This window comes from Acomys minous (assembly GCF_964271855.1).
Source record: "Acomys minous genome assembly, chromosome: 10".
In the NCBI taxonomy this organism is placed as follows: Eukaryota; Metazoa; Chordata; class Mammalia; order Rodentia; family Muridae; genus Acomys; species Acomys minous.
In genome coordinates, this window is record NC_140491.1 from 76,305,792 (window position 1) to 76,327,117 (window position 21,326).

The window sequence follows — 21,326 nt, forward strand, 5'->3', positions numbered from 1 at the left end:
CCAACACCAGGAGACTGAAATCCACTAGGCCCTAATGACTACGGGAAGGCCTCCCACATCCATCCCTGCCCACTTGGTCTGCTTGGGGAGCTGGCCTCAGCTATGCTCCGTCATGGAGGAACTGAATGACTTGTCCATGCCTCATTCCCCCGGGGATCCCGCTTCTTAGAGGTACCAGAAATAAGGGACCTCGGCCATCTGCTGTGAGGGACCTGGTAAATGAGAGAACCAGGGACCAATTCAAGGACCATTATCCGCCTCTGTGTTTCTCTGGACCTGTTTCCTCATCTGTAAAGGTCGGTTCTTTGCAAGTTTCCGGTAGGAAATCCACGTGCAATCCAAGAGCTCCCGAGACCTCCCACTGCACCTCCAGCCTCAGGCCCTCAGCTGGCACACTAGGGAAAGTTAGCCAAGACTGACATTAACTTTTTCATGCCCTGCACAAGCACACCCAGCCTCCTGCCCCTCGCACCCGGGAGTGTATAGGTGGACGTTGTCCCCAACCCCAGGGCCAGCCAGCCACTCCTGGCCAGAAGGCTGGCTCCTCGTGGGTGCTACCACGTGCTAGGCTCTCACATGTTTGACTCAACTACGGGTTGTCCAGCGGTAAAGCCTGCTGTGCTTGTGGATGCAGTCCATGGGGGCGGTGCAGCTGGTGTCCGGGTGAGCGGGGTTGGCGCGCCCTCTAGAGGCCATTCCGTCTTGCTCCACAGCCAGAGGGGCTCCGGAGCTGGCGGGCAGGGCGGTCCTCGGGTTGGAAGATCCTTTCTGCTGCCTCCTGCAGCCCTACCTACCCACAGCAGCCCCACTTTCTGTAATCTAGAAGCTCTCTTGCTCTAAGTCCTTCCACAGAGGCGTCTCAGACTCCTTCAACTGCGGCTGCGCGCCACGCCCTATTACCATGGAGACTGCTTGTACACAGTTTCCCCTTCCCCTTCCCACCCTATCCCTAACCCAGGCCCCTCCGACAGGACCGGTGCCCGCTTAGGAGGGAGCCTGCCTGTTCCAGCGGCGGGCGCCCATGAACATCAAGGGCCCAACAAAGTTGGCCGTGGGCAGAGTGAGGTTCTTTGGTCAACATCGCGGGGAGGTGAGGCCCCCGAAGTCTATGAAAGCTTGGTGGGGGTCTTTTCCAGGTCTCTGAGTGTCAAGTATTGGAGTTGCAGACAGTTGTGATCTGCTGTGTGGGTGCTGGGATTTTGTTTTTGTTTTTGCTTTTTCCAGACAGAGTTTCTCTGTGTAGCCCTGGCTGTCCTGAACTCACTTTGTAGACCAGGTTGGCCTTGAACTCACAGGTATCTGCCTGCCTCTGCCTCCTGCGGAGTGCTAGGATTAAAGGCAAGCGCCGCCACGCCCGGCTGGGTGCTGGGATGTTTTTTTTTTTCGAGACAGGGTTTCTCTGTGTAGTTTTGGCTGTCCTAGACTCAGTTTGTAGACCAGGCTGGCCTCGAACTCACAGCTATACGCCTGCCTCTGCCTCCCAAGTGCTGGGATTAAAGGCGTGCGCCACCACCGCCCGGCTTGGTGCTGGGATTTTTAACCCAGTCGGTGACCCTAACTGCTGAACCATCTCTCCAGCTCCTCTTTTTCATTTGAGACAAGATTTCATTATGTGGTTCTGACTGTCGTGGGATTCACTGTGTAGACCAGGCTGGCCTGCTTGCTTCTTCCTCTAGTGCGGGGATACAGGCGCAAATGGCTTTTTTCTTTCTCAGCCTGGCGTTGGCACACCTTTAATTCACATACTCGGAAGGCAGAGGCAGGTGGATCTCTGAATTCAAGGCCAGCCTGGTCTACAGAGTTCTAGGGCAACTACACAGAGAAATGTAGTTGTGTAGTTGTTTGGCCAGGAACTCCCCCCACCCCCTAACAGGTTTTCTCTGTGTTAACAGCTCTGGCTGTCCTGGAACTCACTCTGTAGTCCATGCTGGTCTCGAACTCATGGAGATCGCCTGCCTCTGCCTCCCAAGTGCTGGGATTAAAGGCGTGCACCACCACCGCCCAGCCTGGCCAGGAACTTTTTAGGTAAAGCAGGCCTCAAACTCTTACAGATCAGCTGTGTCTATTGAGGCAGCATCAGGCTGGCCTCATACGTCAGGCAATCCTCCTGCCTCTGCCTTCCCTGGTGCTGGGATCAAAAGTGTGCACCGTTATGGCCAGCTTGGACGCAATCCAAGTTCAGTGACTTTGAACTTGTCAATTCTTGACCCAGAACTTGCTTTAGGCTTTGGGTTCCACCGTAGGTTGGCAAGGCCGCGGCGGTTATGCCCCACCCAAGATCAGGTTAGGGATCTTTACAACTGAGGGGACAGATGACTCCCGGCAGGCGTGGAACCAGTTTTGCCCTGTGCTTCCAGGTCAACTGCTCTGCTTTCTCCCCTGATGGCGAGACCCTGCTCACAGCCTCTGATGATGGCTGTGTGTATATGTGGCAGACGAAGAGTAGGCGGCTGCTGTGGAGACTGGCAGGCCACAGAGGTGGGGCTCAGCCACCCGACTGGAGAGACCTGTAGGGCTCTGTGCTGACATTTGGAGCCTCCCAGGATGACCCATACCTTTCAGGGAGAGGGTTGGAGCAATAGTCTGGCAGGGAGGGGCTGCTGAGGTAGGGAGACACTAAACCAGGGGTCAGAGCGCTTGCTCTAAGATTTGAACTCAAATATTCTTTCTTTCTTCTTCTTCTTCTTTTTTTTTTTTTTTTTTTTGGTTTTTCGAGACAGGGTCTCTCTGTGTAGCCTCGGCTGTCCTGGACTCGCTTTGTAAACCAGGCTGGCCTCGAACTCACAGTGATCCGCCTGCTCCTGCCTCCCAAGTGCTGGGATTAAAGGCGTGTGCCACCACGCCAGGCTCAAATGTTCTCTCTTAAACCCTAGATGCATAGTCCAGTGGTACAGATACTCACATTGGGTGGTTCCCCAGGAGTTCTGACAGAGCTGCCACATGAAACGCCCCTTTCCACCCTCCATCCCTCGGCATGCACTCTGACCTCTCTAGGTGCTTACCCAGAGTGGGATAAATCAGCCTCAAGCCTGCAAGGTCACATGCTGCCCATGTGAACTCGTCAAGACTTCTGTTTCCTCAAACCATTGTCCTGGGATAGATAAACCCATGCAAGGAAGGTGCCTGACCTGTTGAAGACAAACAAGGCAATGACGGTACAGGGTGATTAACACCTAAGACAGGTTAGGCCTAGGAGGGACGTGGATTTGATGATGACCCCTAAGATGGGCAAATTGGGATCACGTATTCCTGCTGGGCCCAGCTCAGGCCAGGCCCCCATGGCCAGAAGTGCAGATGACAAATCTGGACTGCGAGGGCAGGACAATGCCACGTGTTCTCTGCCTCAGGCCCAGTGAAGTTCTGTCGCTTCTCTCCTGATGGCCGCCTTGTTGCCAGCTCCTCCTGTGACCGCACTATCCGCCTGTGGGACGTGGCAAGATCCAAGTGTCTACATGTGCTGAAAGGTAAGTAGTCGGGGCTTGGCCAAGGGACAGTCTGGTTACTTTGTGGACTGTGTCCTGTCTTCTTTCCCACCTTTGGGATGGTGTCTGCAGGTCACCAGCGGAGCGTGGAGACAGTCAGCTTCAGTCCTGACTCAAAGCAGCTGGCATCGGGTGGCTGGGACAAGAAGGTGATTCTCTGGGAGGTGAAGGTATGAGCATAGGGGCCTGGGTGGGAGGTGTGTGCTCTGGGTTTCCCTACTCCCCACACCCAATCAGGGTCCAGCCTGTACTCTTCCCTCCTGCTGTGGCAAGGCCCAGGAAGCCTTAGGCCAGTAGTCACGTAGGGAGCACCTGGCCTCCTCCACCTCTGCAGCCAGGTTCTCTCTACAGTCTGGCCACAGTCTGCGCATCTTGGCGGGGCATCGTGATTCCGTACAGAGCAGCGACTTCTCCCCTACAGGGGACTCTTTGGTGAGCCTTACCCTGACACACCCTGCATCAGTGGCCACCGGAGTGATGGAACAGATTCATACTATTTATTACTGCCCACAGGCCACTGGTTCCTGGGACTCAACTATGCACATCTGGGACCTGCGGGTGGGAAGCCCCATTGTCTCTTACAAGGAGTTGGACGGCCACAAAGGCAACATCAGCTGCCTGTGCTACTCGGCATCTGGCCTCTTGGTAAGCTGGGCTCATTTGCTCTGAGACCCTTGAGGGTGCAGGCCATCGTGGGATTCACTGAGCTAAGGGATGTATGTTTAGGCATCTGGCTCCTGGGACAAGACCATCCGCATCTGGAGGCCCACAACCAGCAGCCTGCTTTTCCAGCTCAAGGGCCATACCACCTGGGTGAAGAGTCTAGCCTTTTCTCCTGATGAGCTAAGGCTGGCCAGTGGCGGTTACTCCCATACGGTAAGCCCCTCCATCCAAACCTCAGCTTCACCTTCCCAGAGGTTCCAACTGTACTAGAAATGTCCATGCATAGCACATACTGACCTCTGATGACCTAAAGGCCAGCACAAGGGACCAGGCTGCCCCACACCTGTGACCTCTTCACATTTCTGTGCCAGAGATTTTGCAGCACTTTCAACCTTGCCTGCAGATAGACCCATACCATGCCTGGCCTCAGAGCACACTAATATCTCCCTCCCACCTCGACTGTCTTTACTTCCAGGTCAAAGTCTGGGACTGCAACACAGGGGAATGCCTGGAGACGCTAAAGGTAAGGCACTGGGATCAGTGCAGAGCTCCGCCCCCACCCCTGCAGGGGCCTAGTACCAGGACCCCCCACTAATTTTGATTTTGATGCTGTGTCACTGACAGGGTTTGATGGATGTGGCCCACGCCTGTGTTTTCACCCCAGATGGCAAACTCTTAGTGTCAGGGGCTGCTGATGCGACAAGATGACAAGTCTCCTGCTCAAAGTCTCAAGATGCTCTTCCCTGTAGCTTACCACAGGCCTAAAGTACCAAAAAAGCAGCCACTGATCTCTACCACAGGGACTACCCTATCCTGCCCCATGACAAGGCCGGCACCTGCTGTAGGGCCCCCCACCCCTTTCCCACTGGCCCCAGGTAAAACACAAAGCAGAAAGCCAGTCAAGTCTTGTACTTTATTGTCGTTGCCACCTCAGGCCTTGACTGCATACTTGCGCAGTGGGTACAGCCGCTCTTTCCGCTGCTGCTTCTTGGTCTTCAGCTTCTCCTCGTGCTTGGTGAGCCGGCGGCGCATGGCTCTGGTCTTCTTAGGCCGCAGGTCCAGAGGCTTGTACTTCTTGCCCTGGAATAGAGATGACAGGGTGCATCTGAGCACCTCTGAGCAATTTGTAGGGCACCCCGAGCTAGATGCTCACAGTAAGGAACCAGAGGCTGGCAGGCATAGTCTCTGCACACTGAGGGCTAAACCTCAGGAAGAAGGCTTGGCCACGGTCACCATGACACTAGAGGTAAAACCCTGAGCTGTAAGACAGTCCCTTAGACCCCCATGGACCGGGTCCTATGAGTTAGGCCCTTAACATGCAGAGGGGCAGAAGCCCCCACCACCAAGAATTTTGAGAGGTGGTAACCCCCAAAGCAAGCTCCTCAGCAGCCGAGCAAGGCATGCATAAAGCCAGGTGTGGTGGCACACACCTTTAATCCCCAGCACTCGGGAGGCAGACGGATTCCTGTGAGTTCAAGGTCAGCCTGGTCTACAAAGTGAGTCCAGGACAGAGTTGAACAGAGAACCCTGTCTGGGGGGGTGGGGGTGGGAAAGGGTAACCAGGAGCTAGGTGTGGTAGTTCATGCTTTTAATCCAGGAACTCAGGAAGCAGAGGCAACTGGATCTCTGTGAGTTCAAGGCTAGCTTGGTCTAGGAGAGTTCAACTATGGCTGTACAAAGAAACCCTGGCTCAGAAAACCAAAGCTAAAGAACCAAAAAAGAACCCGTAACCAGGTTTTCTGTGAGTGGCTACTGCTGCCCACACAGAAACCATTCATTCTAAAACAGGGTGGGCAAGGCACCTAGAGAGGTGGTGGGCCTCTGCTGAGTTTTGTCTACAAAGACCCTGTTTTCAAACAACCCAGAATTCCTAACCTGATTCATTGAGGCCCAGAGGTAGCCCAGTGCTGGTTTACTCACTTGTCCTGTGTGTTAGACCCCACGCTTTAAGCCTCAAGCGCTACCTAAATAAAAAGACTGGGTCTTCAGTCACACATACTACAGTCAATGTTGAAAAGCCACACGTGCCAGCAGTCACGGGGAAGCACAAAAAATTCCACACAAGTTCCATTGCAGAGGGGTTTGGTAAGGCCCACACTCAGTTCCCTGACAGGTGCCCAGGCTCCAGACTCAAGAGACTGAGACACCCCACACCCGCCCGAGCCCAAAATTCCCTGACGTGAGGGGCCCCTAAGGACAGTGAGCAGTCAACCCCCAACAATTAAGCCTTCTGGAGACTGTTGCCCTGGCCACAGGAGCCAATTCCTAGTAAGATGTAAATTTGCAGCCTCACCTTGCCTCTGCACTAACTCTAAGGACACGGTTCTGAGAGAGGCTATTGGGCCCCCAGTTTCCCTACTGTGGGGACCCTGGGCAACACAACCTCTCCAAGCAGGGTCTTGGCTGTGAGATGGATACACTATGACAGGGAGGCAACACTGAACAGCTAGCTTTACCTCACACTAGTGTTCCAGTTCCCTCTTAGAGCAAAGCCACCCCCTCCCCCCCAACCACTACCACACAGCTGAGAACGCTGGGTGAAAACCCAGTCTCACCGATGACAACTGGGCAAACTCACAAATGGGAGTCTCTTGAGGGCCTAACCCTCCAGTGCCATATATGCCAGAACCTCTCCACAGCAGTTACTGGACAGTGCTCACCTTGTAGAATTTCCTGAGGTTTTCTTTTTGAGTCTGGTTAATGACAGTGAGGACGCGGGCAATGGATTTGCGGACGACTCGTCTGTAAAAACACACGGCAGTGAAGACTGGGAAGGCACATAGCACTCAACCCAAGTCCCTCACTTAGGAGGGACAGCCCTGGAGGTAAAGACAAGTTTGTCACCAGGCTCCCCAGGGACACGTGTCTGGAGATTTAAACTCAGGCCACGCCTTGAAGTGTTAACTAGTCCAGCTTAAGGAATCATATGCTGGAGAAATGGAGACTCAGAAGAGTTGCCACGAGTGGTGGCACACGCCTTTAAATTCCAGCACTCGGGTCTCGAAGTTCTGGGGGCGGAATACTGGACGCATCCATCAAGAACCCAGGGTGTGTCTGCAAGTCTCCCTGGTCCCTTCACATGCGCCTCTAAGCCCCAGGACAAGCCGTGCGTAAAGTCCAGTTCTTTCACCACAGTCGTTGGCCAAGGACGATCTGGGCGCGAGGGGCTAAGGCGGGGACGTGTGATTACCCCCAGGTGGGCCCTCAAGTGCCACTTACATCTTGGAGAGCTTGGATGCGGCGCCGCCGGTCACCTTAGCGACCCGAAGCTGAGACAGCTCCACCTTCAGATCGTCCAGTTGTTTCAGCAGCTCCTCCTTCTTCTTGCCGCGCAGGTCCCGAGCCTTAATCTTGGCCTGCGCGACAAGAGTCTCTGTGGGTCACTAAGCGCGAGTTCCCGTGTCCTCCGGGGCCGACCGGCCCGGACCCGCCACAACCATCCAGAGCCAAGCCGCAGGTCCCGGCTGCTCCCCGGCTCCCCGACGCCCGCCCCGCGCCCTGCTCCGCCGTCCCCACGTGTCCCCCCGCGCCCGATGGAACCCGATTCCCGTAGCCTCACCATGGCTGCGCTGCTCACCGCGGGGGCCGCCAGGTACGAGAGAAAGAGGAAGGGGCGGGGCCGGCTTCTGCAACTACTGCCGGGTAGCGCGGAGCTCGGCCAGTAGCGTCGCGGCGTGGGAGGCCGGCCCCGCCTCTGTGCGCAGCGGTGGTGCCCTCCCCTTCCGGGGTACCCTGCCCTGTCCAGATTGGCTTGTCTCTAAGCAACGCGTCGGCGGAAACTGAGTCGCGGGGTGAGCACCACTTACCCGAGATGGCGAAGAGTTCTTTAGTTCAGTTGTTTGTTCGGGAAGCCTGAGCTTCTCTGGCTTGTGGAGCTCTGAGCTAGCCGCGCGGGTGGTCTGGGGTGCGGAGGGCGTGAGGTGTGAGTGCGTTATTTATTTCAAAGTTTGAGACAAGAGTCTCACTGTAAATCCATGGCTGTAGCGGAACCTTCCTTCCCAAGGCTGAGATTACAGGTTGCTCTCTCTCTCTCTCTCTCTCTCTCTCTCTCTCTCTCTCTCTCTCTCTCTCTCTCTCTCTCTCTCTCTGTGTGTGTGTGTGTGTGTGTGTGTTTCTGCTGAAACATCTCGCTAGTCCAGTTTTTTTGTTTTGTTTTTGTTTAAATACAAGCTTTCCATATAGCTCCTGGGCTGATCTGGAAGCCTTGCTGAGTACTGGAGTCTAGCGGCGAAAGTGCGCCACCACCAGGGAAAGGTAAGTAACAGTTTCAAGGATGGCAGTAGAGTCAATTTGCAGCCAGAACTGCTGGAGACAAATTGCCTCCCTAGACATTTTGGGTTTGCTCTAGGCCTGAGCACGGTGTCACAATTCTGTGACTCCAGCTCTCAGGTAGTGGAAAAGGACAGTCTTGTTCAAGCCTCCACTACAGCCTGGGGTGTGTTATTGAGATCGAGACTGTATTAAAAGACTCGAAAACCAGGGGTTGGGAGTTTGGTTCCATGGCTGTGTTTGTCTGGCATGCACAAAGCTCTGGGTTCAATCCCCAGCACCAGTACATGAATAAATAAAAATAATTCCAAAACAAAATCAGATTCTTGTTTTATTGTTAGCTGCTAATTGGTATCTTGGTAAGTCCCTAACCATCCTTGGTCCCTGTGTCTTTTGGGGGAAGGGGGGGGGGAGGGGGGGGGAAGGGGGGGACGGGACTAAGCTAATAGCCCTCAAAGCTCCCAGCCAAGACCTGATATGTAAAGATCGAGCAAAGAATCATTGGTATTAACTTGGTTTAAGTGGACAACGGCCCTTCGTCCGCAGCCCCCTACAGACCGCCAGCATCTAGGGACGGATCAACGCAGACTAGAACTGTTAGGTTTCGAATGGACCGATTTGAAGCTCTTTCTTTGCCAAGCTCCAGTCAGCAGCTGCCCTCTGCAGCAGTTTCTCTTCTGTTCAGTACACAATGCTGGTCTAGATTGCAGAACAAACAGGGACTCAGAAGGTTTTTAGTAATTTCCTATCCCTAACAGTAGCAGCCTACCCTTGTATTCCAAGTGCTCTGTACAGTGCTCTGAACTACTAAACTGAGTTAAGCAGTGTTCATGTGCCTGTTTCTGGAGCCAGTCTGGAAGGTCTCTTGAGGGCAGAACCACTTAGTTGGTTTTCTGCTTCCAGGCCCAGGGTGTGGAACCTGGTTGGAATTAATGGGCCTTGCTTGTCCCAGACCACTGTGAAGTCAAGGAATAGAGAGAAATGAGCAGAAAGTGTGGATTAGTTTTAAATGCAAGTCTAAAGGTGCAACTTGCCAGATGCTCAGGTTTCTACTAGTTGTGATTATGCATACTTTTGGAAGATTTTTATGGCGCCAGGACTAAGCCCAGAATTTTGGAATTTTCAGTGTATTGGGCTGCATTCCTAGACCTGCCTCTTTGAACTTATCTGCTTGTTTATATTACATGTCCCATCTAACAGCACATGCTTTATCTGAAAACATCTGATATGTTCCTAGTACCTTTTTTGGGTACCTTCCTGGCCTGTGCTAGTATTGCCTACAGCTTACTCCTGTATTTATTTTTTTCAAAGGTTTATGTGGGTTTTTGTTTGTTTGTTTGTTTGTTTTTTTGTTTTTTCAAGGCAAGGTTTCTCTGTGTAATAGCTCTGGCTGTCCTGGAACTTGCTCTGTAGACCAAGCTGGCCTCGAACTCAGAGCTCCACCTTCCTCTGCCTCCCAAGTGCTGGGATTAAGGCCTAACTCAGTGTAATAGCTCTGGATGTCCTAGACTTGCCTTGTAGACCAGGCTGGCCTCAAACTCACAGCGATCCACCTGCCTCTGCCTGGCTGGCTGGCTTGCTAAGATTTACTTTATATGTTAGTGCTCTGTCATGCACACCAGAAGAGGGAATTAGATTCTATTACAGATGGTCGTGAGCTACCCTATGGGTGCTGGGAATCGAACTCAGGACCTCTGGAACTCAGGACCTCTGGAAGAGCAGCCACTGAGCCATCTCTCCAGCATTAAAAACAAACAAACAAACACACACCCCATAAAACCAAGGTCTTGCTATGTAGCCCTGGCTGTTCTGATATACTTTGTAGATCAGGCGGGCTTACAGAAATCTGCCTGCTTGCCCCTTGAGTGCTGGGATTAAAGGTGTGTGCCTCCAATCCTTGATGACTGAGCTGTTTTTAATACAGCTGCTAGAGGTTTTTTGTTTGTTTGTTTTGTTTTTCCTTTTTCCCTTTGAGATGGTTTCTCTCTGTAGCCTTGGCTGTCCTAGAACTCACTTTGTAGAACAGGCTGGCCTTGAACTCAAGAGATCTGCCTGCTGCCTCTGCCTCCCAAGTGCTGGGATTAAAAGTGTGGGACAGTCAACACCCCCCCCCCCCTTGTTTTTTTTCTTTTTTGGTACAGCAGGAACTCTCATTAAACACTGAGCCATCTCTCTAGCCTGTGATTTTTTTTGAGGCCGGGTCTCACTAAATGCAGACTTTTGAGCCTCCTGGCTTAGTTTCCTGAGGATCATGATTACAGGGGTGCATTGCCATATCAGATTTCATATCATGGGTTTAAAATCCTATCTGACTGATGGATGTCCATGAACATGAGCTAGAACATTATTTCATTCACTAGATTTGAGGCTATTTCCCTGTTGAACTCTTATTTCTCATCTTCTGATCAGGATGTTCTAGGGGAGGGACTGGAAAGATGGTTCGGAAGGTAAGAGAACTGGTTGCTTTTCCAGAGGACCTGTGGTTCCATCCCACAATACCCATGACAGGTGGCTTGCAACCATCTGTATAACCGCAGTTCCAAAAGGATCCCACGCCCTCCTTTGGCCTCCAGCAGGCAATACACCCACATGCTGCACAGAAATACTTGCTGGCAAAATACTCACATAAGTAAAATATTTAAAAAAATGTTCTGGGGATATGAATTTCTGTTATCTTGTGACTTGTTTGCGTCCCATATTTCTTATAAGGTATGGGCAGGAATACAGGTGGGTTTGTTTTGACTACTTACAGGATCTCAGACTTTTATTTATTCAGCATCTACCTGCCCCCATATGGGAACCTGCCTTTAGCATGCCAAGGTTGAGTTGCTTCAGTCGGGCAAAGCAAACCCTGTTTCACCTACTGGTTTTTGCTTTAGAGTTTTATGACGTGAAATGTAGTAAAAAGTTCTCATATAATTACAGAAAAGATCCATTTTAGCCTACGGTTGAAATAAGAGAAACAAGCATCCCAAACGTCCTAGAAGCCGCCTTCCTCCCACCAGATCCTGGGAATTCTGCAGCGTTCACTTCCTAAAATTGGCCTCTTCAGTCAGGATTGGCCTTCAGGAGTACAGGTGGCCATGGAATCGCCTCTTTTTTTCCGGAGCGACCGGATGTACATTCTCAAAGCTCTCATTAAGCGTCCTTTCAGCCCCTGGGTTACACATTAACGTCTTTAAAGCCCATCACTCCTTTAGCAAAGAAATGATTTGTGGATCAGTGCGGTTCGCGTTCGAGGTTGGGAGGTAGGGCACTGTGCTTCACTCCCACTCATCACTCAGCCCAAAGATTTCTTCTGAAGCCGACCGAGGCTCTGTCTATGCCCGCAGGGCGGTTTCTGGGAGGAGGACGTAGTAACGCCCGCAGGACCGAACCCCACCGGCGATCCACGGTCCCTCACGGGGCCCCGCCCTAAGAAGCTTCCGGTTCCGGCGTAGCCCGGAAGTGGGCGTGTGACGACGACTGCGCGCGGAGGAGGGGAGGAGGTGCGGGGTAGCCGCTTCCCGCCCCCGAGCGGAGCCGGTTAGCAGGGAAGCCGGTACGGAGCGAAGCCGAGCCGGCTGGAAGGCCGCCGAGCTCCCGCTATGGCCCGAAACACATTGTCCTCGCGCTTCCGCCGAGTGGATATCGACGAATTTGACGAGAACAAATTTGTAGACGAGCAGGAAGAGGCGGCGGTGGCAGCGGGCGAGCCAGGCCCCGACCCCAGCGAGGTAGACGGGCTCCTGCGGCAATATCCTTCCCGGCGCGGCGGCCCGTGCTGGGCCTTCATACCCTTATCGTCCCAGCCCCTGTCTCCCCGCCCTCTGCTGGCTCCTGCCAGTCCCAGTCTCCCCGGATCCGTTGCTGGCGGCCTCACGCCTTCCTCACTAGCGCGGTCTCACTCCTCCGCGCGGCCATCCCTTAGGGTGGCCATACATCGGCCTTGGTATCCCTCCATCCCTCCTTGAAGTAAACGGGGCCATTCTCGGGTGCTGGACCCCGGGAGGGGCCGAGGTGAGCCACCCTGGATTGTTGACCAGCCAGGGCCACTGCCCTCCTGCGCTTAACTGGCTTTCTTGGGCTGATTGCAGCCCAGCGTGAAAGTAGGTGGGTGGATGGTTGGTGGCAGACAGACTAGAGGGCGGGGGTAGGGAAGGTGATGCCTTAGGGCCAGCCCTCAGGTGGGATATTGCGTGCCGCCTTTTCTCACCTGTCGCCACTTTACTCTGACCACTTTGGGTTTTCGGCCCATAGGCCGAGTCACATTCAACAAGTGCTTTGCGACTCTTCCATTAACCGCCTTGTGCAGAAAGCATGGAAAAAGCTAGTGATTCAGAGCTAAGGAACACATACAGTGTCCAGTGTAGAAGTGGCTCCCCGTGATCGAAAATGACTGCTCGTAGTCAAAGAAAACAAGCGTTTAGAACAGAAGAGTAAAAATAGAGGTGATTGTCACAGCTGGCTTGGACTCTTAGCAGTTTGAGCACCACAGGAAACTGACTTATTCTCACAGGAAGGTTTTTTTTTCTTTCTTTATTCAAATGATTTGACAGGAAGGTGTACCCCTCCCCCGCACTTGTCAGGGTAGGGTTGGAGGCTCTTGCTGTATATAAATCAGGTTCTGGGTGTTTAATCAGTTGACTCAGCCTGGGAAATCAGGTCTACTGCTTTTGGGAGGAGTTCTGTAGTGCTCCTCTAATATATCTTTAAAGCAACTCCTTCAGACTGAACATGAGTGTTTTCAAATGTGGAAATTTCAAACTTGTTTTTCCTGTACCATTCAGATGGTTAAATGCAGTCATGAGGAGGGCCCCTAGAGGGAAGACTGGTTTTTAGTATGGTGCCCGGCTTATGGGCAGTACTGTTGACAAGGCTCCAGAAACGATGCATTTGGCCCAGAATCCTAATTATATTGATGAACTGAGGCCTGTCGGCTGCTGCCTTGGTGTTGCTGCTTCTGGGGCTTGTTATAGGACTAGGCAGGTGGTGATTGTATTTTTTGAGGCAGTTTAGAGGCACTGGCTTTGCTCAGAGAAGGTGGTTTCTACACCCATGGTAGTGTCAGAAGCCTTGTTACCATGGAGAGCATACCTCTTGGGATTGGGAGATGGGAGGTTAGCACGTGAGAAGTGAAACCCTAGCAGATGTCAGGCCCAGGTGGGGAGGATGGAACTAGCAATTGAGTCCCCTTCAGGTGCCAATCATTGCATTCAATCTACAGAACCTCATGTGAGAGAAGAACAGAGGTTTGGGGGTTGGCTAGGAGGAGGTGGTTTCAGGGCTCTGCTGAGAATTGTCAGAAGAGCAGAATGAGGAAGCTGGCTGTGCATCCACATAGGCAGGCTCTAACCTGCTTTAGCCTTCATAGGTCGTATACCCTGTCAACCTTAGCACTTTTTTTTTTTTTTTTGAGACAGGGTTTCACTGTGTAGTCTTGACTCTTCTGGACTCACTATGTAGACCAGGCTGCTCTCAAACTCACAGCGATCCGCCTGCCTCTGCCTCCCAAGTGCTGGGATTAAAGGTGTGTGCTATCACCGCCCGGCTAGCATTCTCTTCTTTAAAAAGGACTATTTATTTAGAAACAGAGTCTATGTACCCTTGGATGACCTACCTTTTTTAATTTTTTTCTTCAAGATATATTATGGATACAGTGCCCTGCCTTCTGCCTGCATGTGCACCTGCAGGCCAGAAGACAGCATCAGATCTCATTACAGACGGTTGCTGGGAATTGAACTCAGGACCTTGAGAAGAGCTGTCAGTGCTCTTAACCTCTGAGCTATCCCTCTAGCCCCAGCATTTTCTTCTTGAGTGATAGAGACAGCTCTGTTGGTCTCACCACTTTGGTGAGAGTGTCACTGAACACACAGCAGGTGTTCTCCACAGCTTGGGTCCATGTTATAATAGTGGCAAGGGATTGTGGAGAGGGGCTGGATTTGAAGGGCAGTTTGGCATTGTAGCTTTGTGACCTTGGGCAGCTAATTTCCCTTCTGACTCAGTTTCATTGTCTGTAAGGTAGAAGTCAGGTTTTTGTCCCAAAAGATTTTTAGAATAAGGTGAAATGTACTGCATCTGGTCCTGGATCCAAGACTCTGGATAGATTTTTCTTCCACTCTGGTGGTTTTAAGGTACCATTGTACCTTATTTTCTTTTTCAATGCAACAGATTGTGGTCCTTGAAGCAGGGATATAGAGTAGTGCTTTTGAGGGATTTGGTAGTTCTTTCATCCCATCCCAAGGAAATTGGACAATGTTTGGTGACATTTTGGTTATCACAGTTTTGGAAAGTTTGGGGTAGAGGCCAGGGAGGCTGCTAAGCACCCTGCATACCATATCAGAGTCATCTGGTTTAGAATGGCTGTAGAGCCATGGCTGAGAATAGTCTAGAGTGTTCTTCATTTACCGCAGCCTGTTCTCTGAAAGTAATGGAAACCATCTGGGTATGGAGGCTAGTTTAGTAAATGCTGTGTGATTACAGAGATGCCCCTCCTCCCTGCTCTCCATTCTACCCTTGGGGCCCTTGATTGACAGTGGCCGCAGTGGTTGCTTGACACGCTGCAGGTGGTTACTAAGGCAGTACTAAGCATAATCCTTTCATATTTACAGACGATATCATTTCTGTCCTTCCCCATCACTCATTTAGTGAATGAAATGATTGTTAGTCCATGTACTGTTAAGCCTCTGGAACACTGCTTATTGCTGGAGGATATCAAATTAGAGAAGTTGTGGGGTGGAAGACTGTCATTGGCTGTATTAGGACTAGTCCTTGTTTGCCTGAGGAAAAGGAAATCCAAAACTAAAGAGGTGGGCACCTGTCCACTCTGTAAGGTTGGTCTGATCCAGCATGGTGGGGGAGTGACTTGCCTGGTGGTATAGACCAGCTTTTCAAGATGGCACTCACTGGGGAACCGGGGAATTCAGGTTTGCACAAGAAGGTAGTTGTTCACACATAGGGATTGCTGCATGGACAAGAGTAAAGACCTGATTGGGCAGAGTCATTCTTTGTTCTATTTTTGAAGCTTTTTGGCTTAAGCCAGTGTTTCACATGAGGAAATGAAAGTTGGCTGATGTAATTCAGTTTAAAATAGGTGTAACCTTTGGGGACATAACCTAGATTGTAATTTTCTTTTGTGTGCTGGGTATTCAGAACTCAGCACTGAAAGTGGATTTAGTATTCTAAGGTTTTTGGGGCAAAGGAGCAAAATAGCTCATTTTGTCTGCCAGAGTGAGTTCTCTCTCTCTCTCTCTCTCTCTCTCTCTCTCTTTAGGGTTAGGGTTATTATTTATTATGTATACAGTGTTCTGCCTGCATGTACACCTGCTGGGTAGAAGACAGCATCAGATCACATTATAGATGGTTGTGAGCTAGTTGCTGGAAATTGAACTCAGGACCTCTGGAAGAGCAGGCAGTGTTCTTAACCACTGAGCCATCTCTCCAGCTCCCAGAGTGAGTTCTTGCTGACTTGGAAGATAGACTACCCCCCTACCCCCACCCTCACCCCAAGACAGTTTTTAACTATGTAGCTGTGGTTGGCCTTGAATCTGGCTGCTTCCGCCCCAGTGCTACGATTTAAAGGCATGTGCTACTAGGTCTGGCCTGGGAGGTAGACTTGACACACTGGATTTCTTTAGTAGTTTGATAAGAGGCACTGAGTGAAGAATAAAGATGTGTTTATGTCTGGCCAGGTGGTAGTGGTGCATGCCTTTAATTCCATTACTTGGGGCAGACACAGGCAGATTTCTGACTTCAAGGTCTACAGATGAGTTCTGGGACAGCCTGGACTATACAGAGAAACCCTCCTTCAAAAAACAAAACTATTAAGATGTGTTATGTGGTGCTGGAGAGATAGCTCAGAGGTTAAGAACACTGTCTGCTCTTCCAGAGGTCCTGAGTTCAGTTCCTAGCAAGCACATGGTAGATCACAACCATCTGTACAGGGATCTGATGCCTTCTTCTGGCATGCAGGTGTACATGCCATGTAGACAGAGCACTCATATACATACATACATATATACATACATACACATACATACATCTTTACCAGGTAGTTGTGGCACATGCCTTTAATCCCAGCACTCAGGAGGCAGAGGCAGGCGGATCTCTGAGTTTGAGGCCAGCCTGGTCTACAAGGCTAGTCCAGGATAGCCAGGGCTACACAGAGAAACCCTGTCTCGAAAAACCAATTTTTCCTAATAGAATGAGAGGGTGAGAACTTCCATTGTATTTGTGAATGTTTTGCCATAAAGACTCTGTAGGGTAGACAGTGCCTAGCACTGAGGATGTGCAAGTAGGCTCTGAAGGGACTCTGGCAGGCCTTGTCCTTCTCCCCCATTCCCTTTGCCTTGCTAAAACCCATTACATTACATTGCTGAATCTAGCCAGTCTATTCCCTTATGTGGCCACTTCCTCTTGAGGCTGTCTATCAAGGTTCAGCTATCAAAGTATTGAAGCCCAGCAATCAGAATCCCCTTTGTCTCAGTTAACGTGCCCAATTAGAATTCAAACACCTCGTCCTAACATTGGGTTTCCTATCTTACCTTTATAAGCCGTCATTTTCCTATGTGTCTGTCCCCTCTCTATCCAGAGGCAGTCCTTTGTCCTCCAGGATACCCTTGTTCCCTTTCTCTTGTTCCCTTCCCCTTCTCCCTCATCTTCTCTCTCCTGTCTTTGTCCCTTATTCCCTGCCCTCCGTCCCGATAAATCTCCTTTGCACTGAGAACTTGGTCTTGGGGGTCCTGAGCAGATACTTTTCAGGCTCTATTAGATTTTACCACAAAAGAGGGCAGTCCCCCCCCTCCCCCCCAGGAGAAAGCTTCAGGGAGATAGGAAGGAGGAAATTGCAGGTTGGCAGGGGTGCCCTCCACTCCTTCCTATGGCTCAGGAAAGGTCAAGGCTATAACAGGGTGTACCTGCCTGGAAGAGGCCAGCAGGAGACAGTGGGTGGTATGGATAAGATCCCTTTGACTACTCATGAGCTGTTTAAGAAGTGAGGTCATTACTGAGAGCACGGACATGTTTGAGCCTAGCCATCCTTAACTGGCTTTGATGCACAGGGGACATGCTTCGGGCGTTCCATGCAGCCTTGCGGAACTCTCCAATCAACACCAAGAATCAAGCTGTGAAGGTAAGGAGGTTGTGCTGCAGCTCTGCTCAGTGTTGTCAAGACCAGGGCTTTGACAGCAGCCTGAACTCCCTGGGGCCTGGTCAGCAACTCAGCATCATTGGGTGTGAGCTGCCACTGGGCACTGCTTTCTACGGAAGCCACCTGGTATTCCCTAGATATTGGTGCAGTGGGTCACTTGATAACCTTGTAATCTGTAGGCTAAGGCCTTGCTGATGTATCACAGTGATGCTTGAGGCTGGGCTGAGCTCAGTGGTGGAGGGGCTGCTTAGCATATGGACAGCCCTGTGTTCAATCTCTGACACAACAAAAAGAAAGTAATATTTACCTGTCTTAGATTACATGTTCTCTCCGCAGTAAGTGGAATCACTTACTTGTAGAAATATGGGATGCAGTGAAGCTTAAAAGCCAAAGAAATTGAGCTCATCTATGTAATTCTACCCTAGTTGAATTTAAAAAGGTTGTTGTTTCTGCCATGTTTTGTCTATTTGTTTTCTGCAGCAGTGTTAGGATTGTTTCTCCTGGCCTCACTCACTTTTTTTTCCTCTGTAGGAACGAGCCCAGGGTGTAGTCCTGAAAGTACTGACAAACTTTAAGAGCAGTGAAATTGAGCAGGCTGTGCAGTCACTGGACAGAAATGGCATTGACTTGCTAATGAAGTACATTTATAAAGGGTTTGAGAAGCCCACAGAAAATAGCAGTGCCGTGTTACTCCAGTGGCATGAAAAGGTATGTGACTACATTGCTCCATTGCAGCTTGCCTTTCCCCTGGGGTTCACACTGGCAGGCCAGACTCAGAACAGATAGAGGATCATCTGATGGTCATTTGGAATGGCAGGCCTTAGCTGCGACACTGAACATTCATCTCACCCTGGAAGCACCTAATGAGGATCTTCAAATACTCAAACCGTTTTACTTTTTTACCTGTGGATTTAGGCTAGGCAGGACGAACTACCCTTGATATAAGACAGGAGGCAGGTGGCATGGTGAGGTAGGACAGGGCTTGGTTGGGCTTCATGATGTTTCCATTGCTTGTGGAAGAGAGCTTCTGAAAAGAGGGAATGCAGACATCTTAGAAATGCAGGCCCAGGGTCAAGTGTGGTGGCACACACCTTTAATCCCAGCACTCTGGAGGTAGAGGCAGGTGGATCTCTGTGAGTTTGAGGCCAGCCTGGTCTACGAAGGAAGTCCAGGACAGACAAAGCTACATAGAGAAATCCTGTCTCAAAAAACAAAGCAAAACAAACAAACAAACACTCCCCGCCCCCAGAACCAAAAACAAACAACTAAAAAAGAACAACAAAAACAAATAAAAGAAATGCAGGGTCAGTCTCACTGCTAGAAGGGATAATTGGCAGAAATCAGTTATTTAATATGGCTTTCCTTTACTTAAAACAAACTTTTTTGGGGTAGTGGGTGTCTTTTACTTGAAGGATATAGGACCAAGACATGTATCAACTAACCCCCACCCCAAGCCCTGTTGATGAACAGAGTTCAGAGGTTCAGCATAAGATTTGTAAGAGTTTGATACAGCTCAGGTTGGCTTCAAATTTGTTTCATTTTTAAAACTGGGGATAGCACTGGGTGCAGTGGCTCACACCTTTAATCCCAGTACTTGGGAAGCAGAGGCAGGTGGATCACTGTGAGTTTGAGGCCAGCCTGGTCTATAAAGCGGAGTCCAAGGCACGGCTACACAGTGAAACCTTGTCTCGAAAAACCAAAATACTGGTGATGGCCTTGAACTTCTGACTTAGTGTAGAGATAGTAGTGTTTTATATGGTGCTAAGAACAAAATTCTGGGCTTAATATATGCTGGATGGGTACTCTATCTGAACTACATCTCAAGCCTGAGGGTCTTTTTTCCTCCTTGAGACAGAGTCTGTGTATCTTTGGCCGTTTTGGACTCCCTTTGTAGACCAGGCTGGCTTGTAGATCTGCCTGCCTCTGGAGTGCTGAGATTAAAGGTGTGCACCACCATGCCCTGCTTGTTTTTGTTTCTTATGCTAGAGGCAGAACTAGGGTTCTGGTATGTGTTAGGCAAGGGACCTCATACTAAACTTTACCCCTTGGCAGTATTGAGTTTTAAGAATGCTGCTTTTACTAGTAGGTCACTTTCCAGCCAAGTGTTGGACTCTGGTCTCCTGTTGGTGAGGGCGCTGAGCCTTTTAAGCCTCATCTTTGCTGTTGGTAGTGACTGTCAGGTGGTGTGATAGCCAGGCTCTTTCACCACTGTGAGATGACTTGATATCAGTCTGTCAGCAGGCAGTTCTTCATGGGCTGCCGTGCATTTTCTTGGGCAGGCAGGAAGCAATGAGAATGTTACAAGGAAGCCCAGGCTTTGTTGTGTGCTTAGGGACAGTGATCCTAAGCCACTTCTGTTGCTTCAAGGGCTGGCAGATTTTGGGACCCTTGGCTTTAGGACTCCTAGAACTTGATCTTTTGCAGCAAATCTGTACGTAGTGGGATTGAGGTCTGGGAATGAGTGTCCTCATCTCTCCAGGTGAGTGAAGCTTCCCTCTGGCCAGTCAGGTACCATTTTACATGTTTCCTTTTCCTGTCCCCACAGGCCTTAGCTGTAGGAGGACTAGGCTCCATTATAAGAGTTCTTACAGCAAGAAAGACTGTTTAAAAAAAATCATGTTACCTTGAGAAGAATTTTGGATGCCCAGGCTGCTGAAGAAGGGACTGACAGTGGACCATCTTCCTAGAACTCCCAACTAAATACTTCAGGACACACCTGCTGGAATGTATTTTACTTTTGAGGTGGAGGGAGAAATTGTCTTGTTTCCTAAATTCTTTGCAGGATAAGAGTGTCTGCCTTTATCTACAGAGTAACAGAACTGACACTTGACTACCAGGCTGGCTGGCTAGATTATGTCAGGTGTACCTGTGTGCACTGTCTGTTTGAAATGGGGAGGGACTATTTGGGCAGGTGCATATCCAAGGTTTGTGGTGAAAAGGAAAGCTTGGGTTCTGAAGTGGAAAAAACCTGAGAGTTTGTACAGACACCCTGTCTTTCCAGAGAAGACAGGCTCTCTTGGGTTCATTGTAAAGTGCCTGCTGCATCAATAAAGCTCTTGGCTTATTAGTCTATTCATTTCGGTGTGTTCTCTGTATGTTAAATGGTAAAGAAAGGGATGGTAAGGAGTGACAGCTTGGCTTGGCAAGCTGATGTGGAAGGGGTACAGGCATCCCTGTCCTGCCATCCATTGGGGAGGGAGAAAGCAAGCATGGCGGTGCCACAGCTATGCTACATTTTAAACCAGTGATGCTGGATTCTACTGAGGCATTTTGCTGAGTGTCTATTTTTCTTACTCTCTTGATTTGTATGTAACTTTGGAGCTTATTTAATAAAGTGCCAAACCTTTAATGATTGAGGCTTCAAAAGTCATCCGTTTGTGTGATTACAGTTGGAGTCTATCTCCTGGTGTAGGGTCTGTTGTACTGCAGGAGTCTCTGTCATGCCTTCACAAAATTTCTTTCATGACTAAACTCTAAACCCAGTAATACCAGTCAGCTATTAGCCATAAAGGAAGTGCTCCTGAGCATTATAACTGCAGCTTAAATGTTGGTAGTGGCCCCATTCATATTCCTACAGCTTGGTGGTCAAAGTGCCACAGGCCCTTCCCTTCCTAGATCCTCTGCAGAACTGATGCTTGAGAGGTAAGACTAGGCTACAGACTTCATTAAATCACATTTATTTATCTCTAATCTGGGGAGCTTGCTTCCTTTTGAAAGACAAACCTCAATAGTCCTTGAAATGCTACATTAAATACAAAGCTGGGTGGTGGTAGTGGTGGCAATGG

General features: G+C 50.2%; 3 protein-coding genes across 5 annotated transcripts; 2 read left to right on the forward strand and 1 right to left on the reverse strand.

The window, feature by feature from the left end:
* The first annotated feature begins 663 nt into the window (after positions 1–663).
* WDR38 (WD repeat domain 38) lies at positions 664–5,147 on the forward strand. Of its 2 annotated transcripts, XM_084798481.1 has the most exons (10): positions 997–1,090; positions 1,893–2,025; positions 2,358–2,478; positions 3,348–3,464; positions 3,555–3,652; positions 3,834–3,914; positions 3,996–4,127; positions 4,209–4,358; positions 4,621–4,668; positions 4,770–5,147. In XM_084798481.1, the coding sequence occupies exons 3-10, from the start codon at positions 2,427–2,429 to the stop codon at positions 4,851–4,853; spliced, it is 762 nt and encodes a 253-aa protein (XP_084654607.1). In that variant the 5' UTR covers positions 997–1,090; positions 1,893–2,025; positions 2,358–2,426; the 3' UTR covers positions 4,854–5,147. The 2 variants fall into 2 exon arrangements, with proteins under 2 accessions (XP_084654606.1, XP_084654607.1); XM_084798480.1 differs by lacking the exon at positions 1,893–2,025 and having other exon boundaries at positions 664–1,090.
* RPL35 (ribosomal protein L35) lies at positions 5,040–7,858 on the reverse strand. The gene is made up of 4 exons (XM_084798485.1): positions 7,705–7,858; positions 7,365–7,501; positions 6,806–6,887; positions 5,040–5,225 (listed from the first exon to the last, which is right to left on the reverse strand). The coding sequence occupies exons 1-4, from the start codon at positions 7,705–7,707 to the stop codon at positions 5,076–5,078; spliced, it is 372 nt and encodes a 123-aa protein (XP_084654611.1). The 5' UTR covers positions 7,708–7,858; the 3' UTR covers positions 5,040–5,075.
* Positions 7,859–11,858: 4,000 nt separating this feature from the next.
* ARPC5L (actin related protein 2/3 complex subunit 5 like) lies at positions 11,859–20,894 on the forward strand. 2 transcript variants are annotated; one of them, XM_084798482.1, is made up of 4 exons: positions 11,859–12,150; positions 17,451–17,523; positions 18,073–18,249; positions 20,087–20,894. In XM_084798482.1, the coding sequence occupies exons 1-4, from the start codon at positions 12,002–12,004 to the stop codon at positions 20,147–20,149; spliced, it is 462 nt and encodes a 153-aa protein (XP_084654608.1). In that variant the 5' UTR covers positions 11,859–12,001; the 3' UTR covers positions 20,150–20,894. The 2 variants fall into 2 exon arrangements, with proteins under 2 accessions (XP_084654608.1, XP_084654609.1); XM_084798483.1 differs by having other exon boundaries at positions 11,992–12,130; positions 17,453–17,523.
* Positions 20,895–21,326: the final 432 nt, after the last annotated feature.

What these genes read in the sequence shown, in the direction of transcription:
- RPL35 (XM_084798485.1), bottom strand. An exon ending in GCATCCAAGCTCTCCAAGAT is followed by an intron (nt 6,888 to 7,364) that starts GTAAGTGGCACT and finishes GTGTTTTTACAG; the next exon opens with ACGAGTCGTCCGCAAATCCA. An exon ending in ACCTCAGGAAATTCTACAAG is followed by an intron (nt 5,226 to 6,805) that starts GTGAGCACTGTC and finishes TCTCTATTCCAG; the next exon opens with GGCAAGAAGTACAAGCCTCT.
- ARPC5L (XM_084798482.1), top strand. Translation starts at nt 12,002, where the DNA reads ATGGCCCGAAACACATTGTCCTCGCGCTTCCGCCGAGTGGATATCGAC. An exon ending in GTAGACGGGCTCCTGCGGCA is followed by an intron (nt 12,151 to 17,450) that starts ATATCCTTCCCG and finishes GCTTTGATGCAC; the next exon opens with AGGGGACATGCTTCGGGCGT. An exon ending in CCAAGAATCAAGCTGTGAAG is followed by an intron (nt 17,524 to 18,072) that starts GTAAGGAGGTTG and finishes TTTCCTCTGTAG; the next exon opens with GAACGAGCCCAGGGTGTAGT.
- WDR38 (XM_084798480.1), top strand. Translation starts at nt 1,022, where the DNA reads ATGAACATCAAGGGCCCAACAAAGTTGGCCGTGGGCAGAGTGAGGTTC. An exon ending in TGATTCTCTGGGAGGTGAAG is followed by an intron (nt 3,653 to 3,833) that starts GTATGAGCATAG and finishes TTCTCTCTACAG; the next exon opens with TCTGGCCACAGTCTGCGCAT. An exon ending in GTGGCGGTTACTCCCATACG is followed by an intron (nt 4,359 to 4,620) that starts GTAAGCCCCTCC and finishes CTTTACTTCCAG; the next exon opens with GTCAAAGTCTGGGACTGCAA.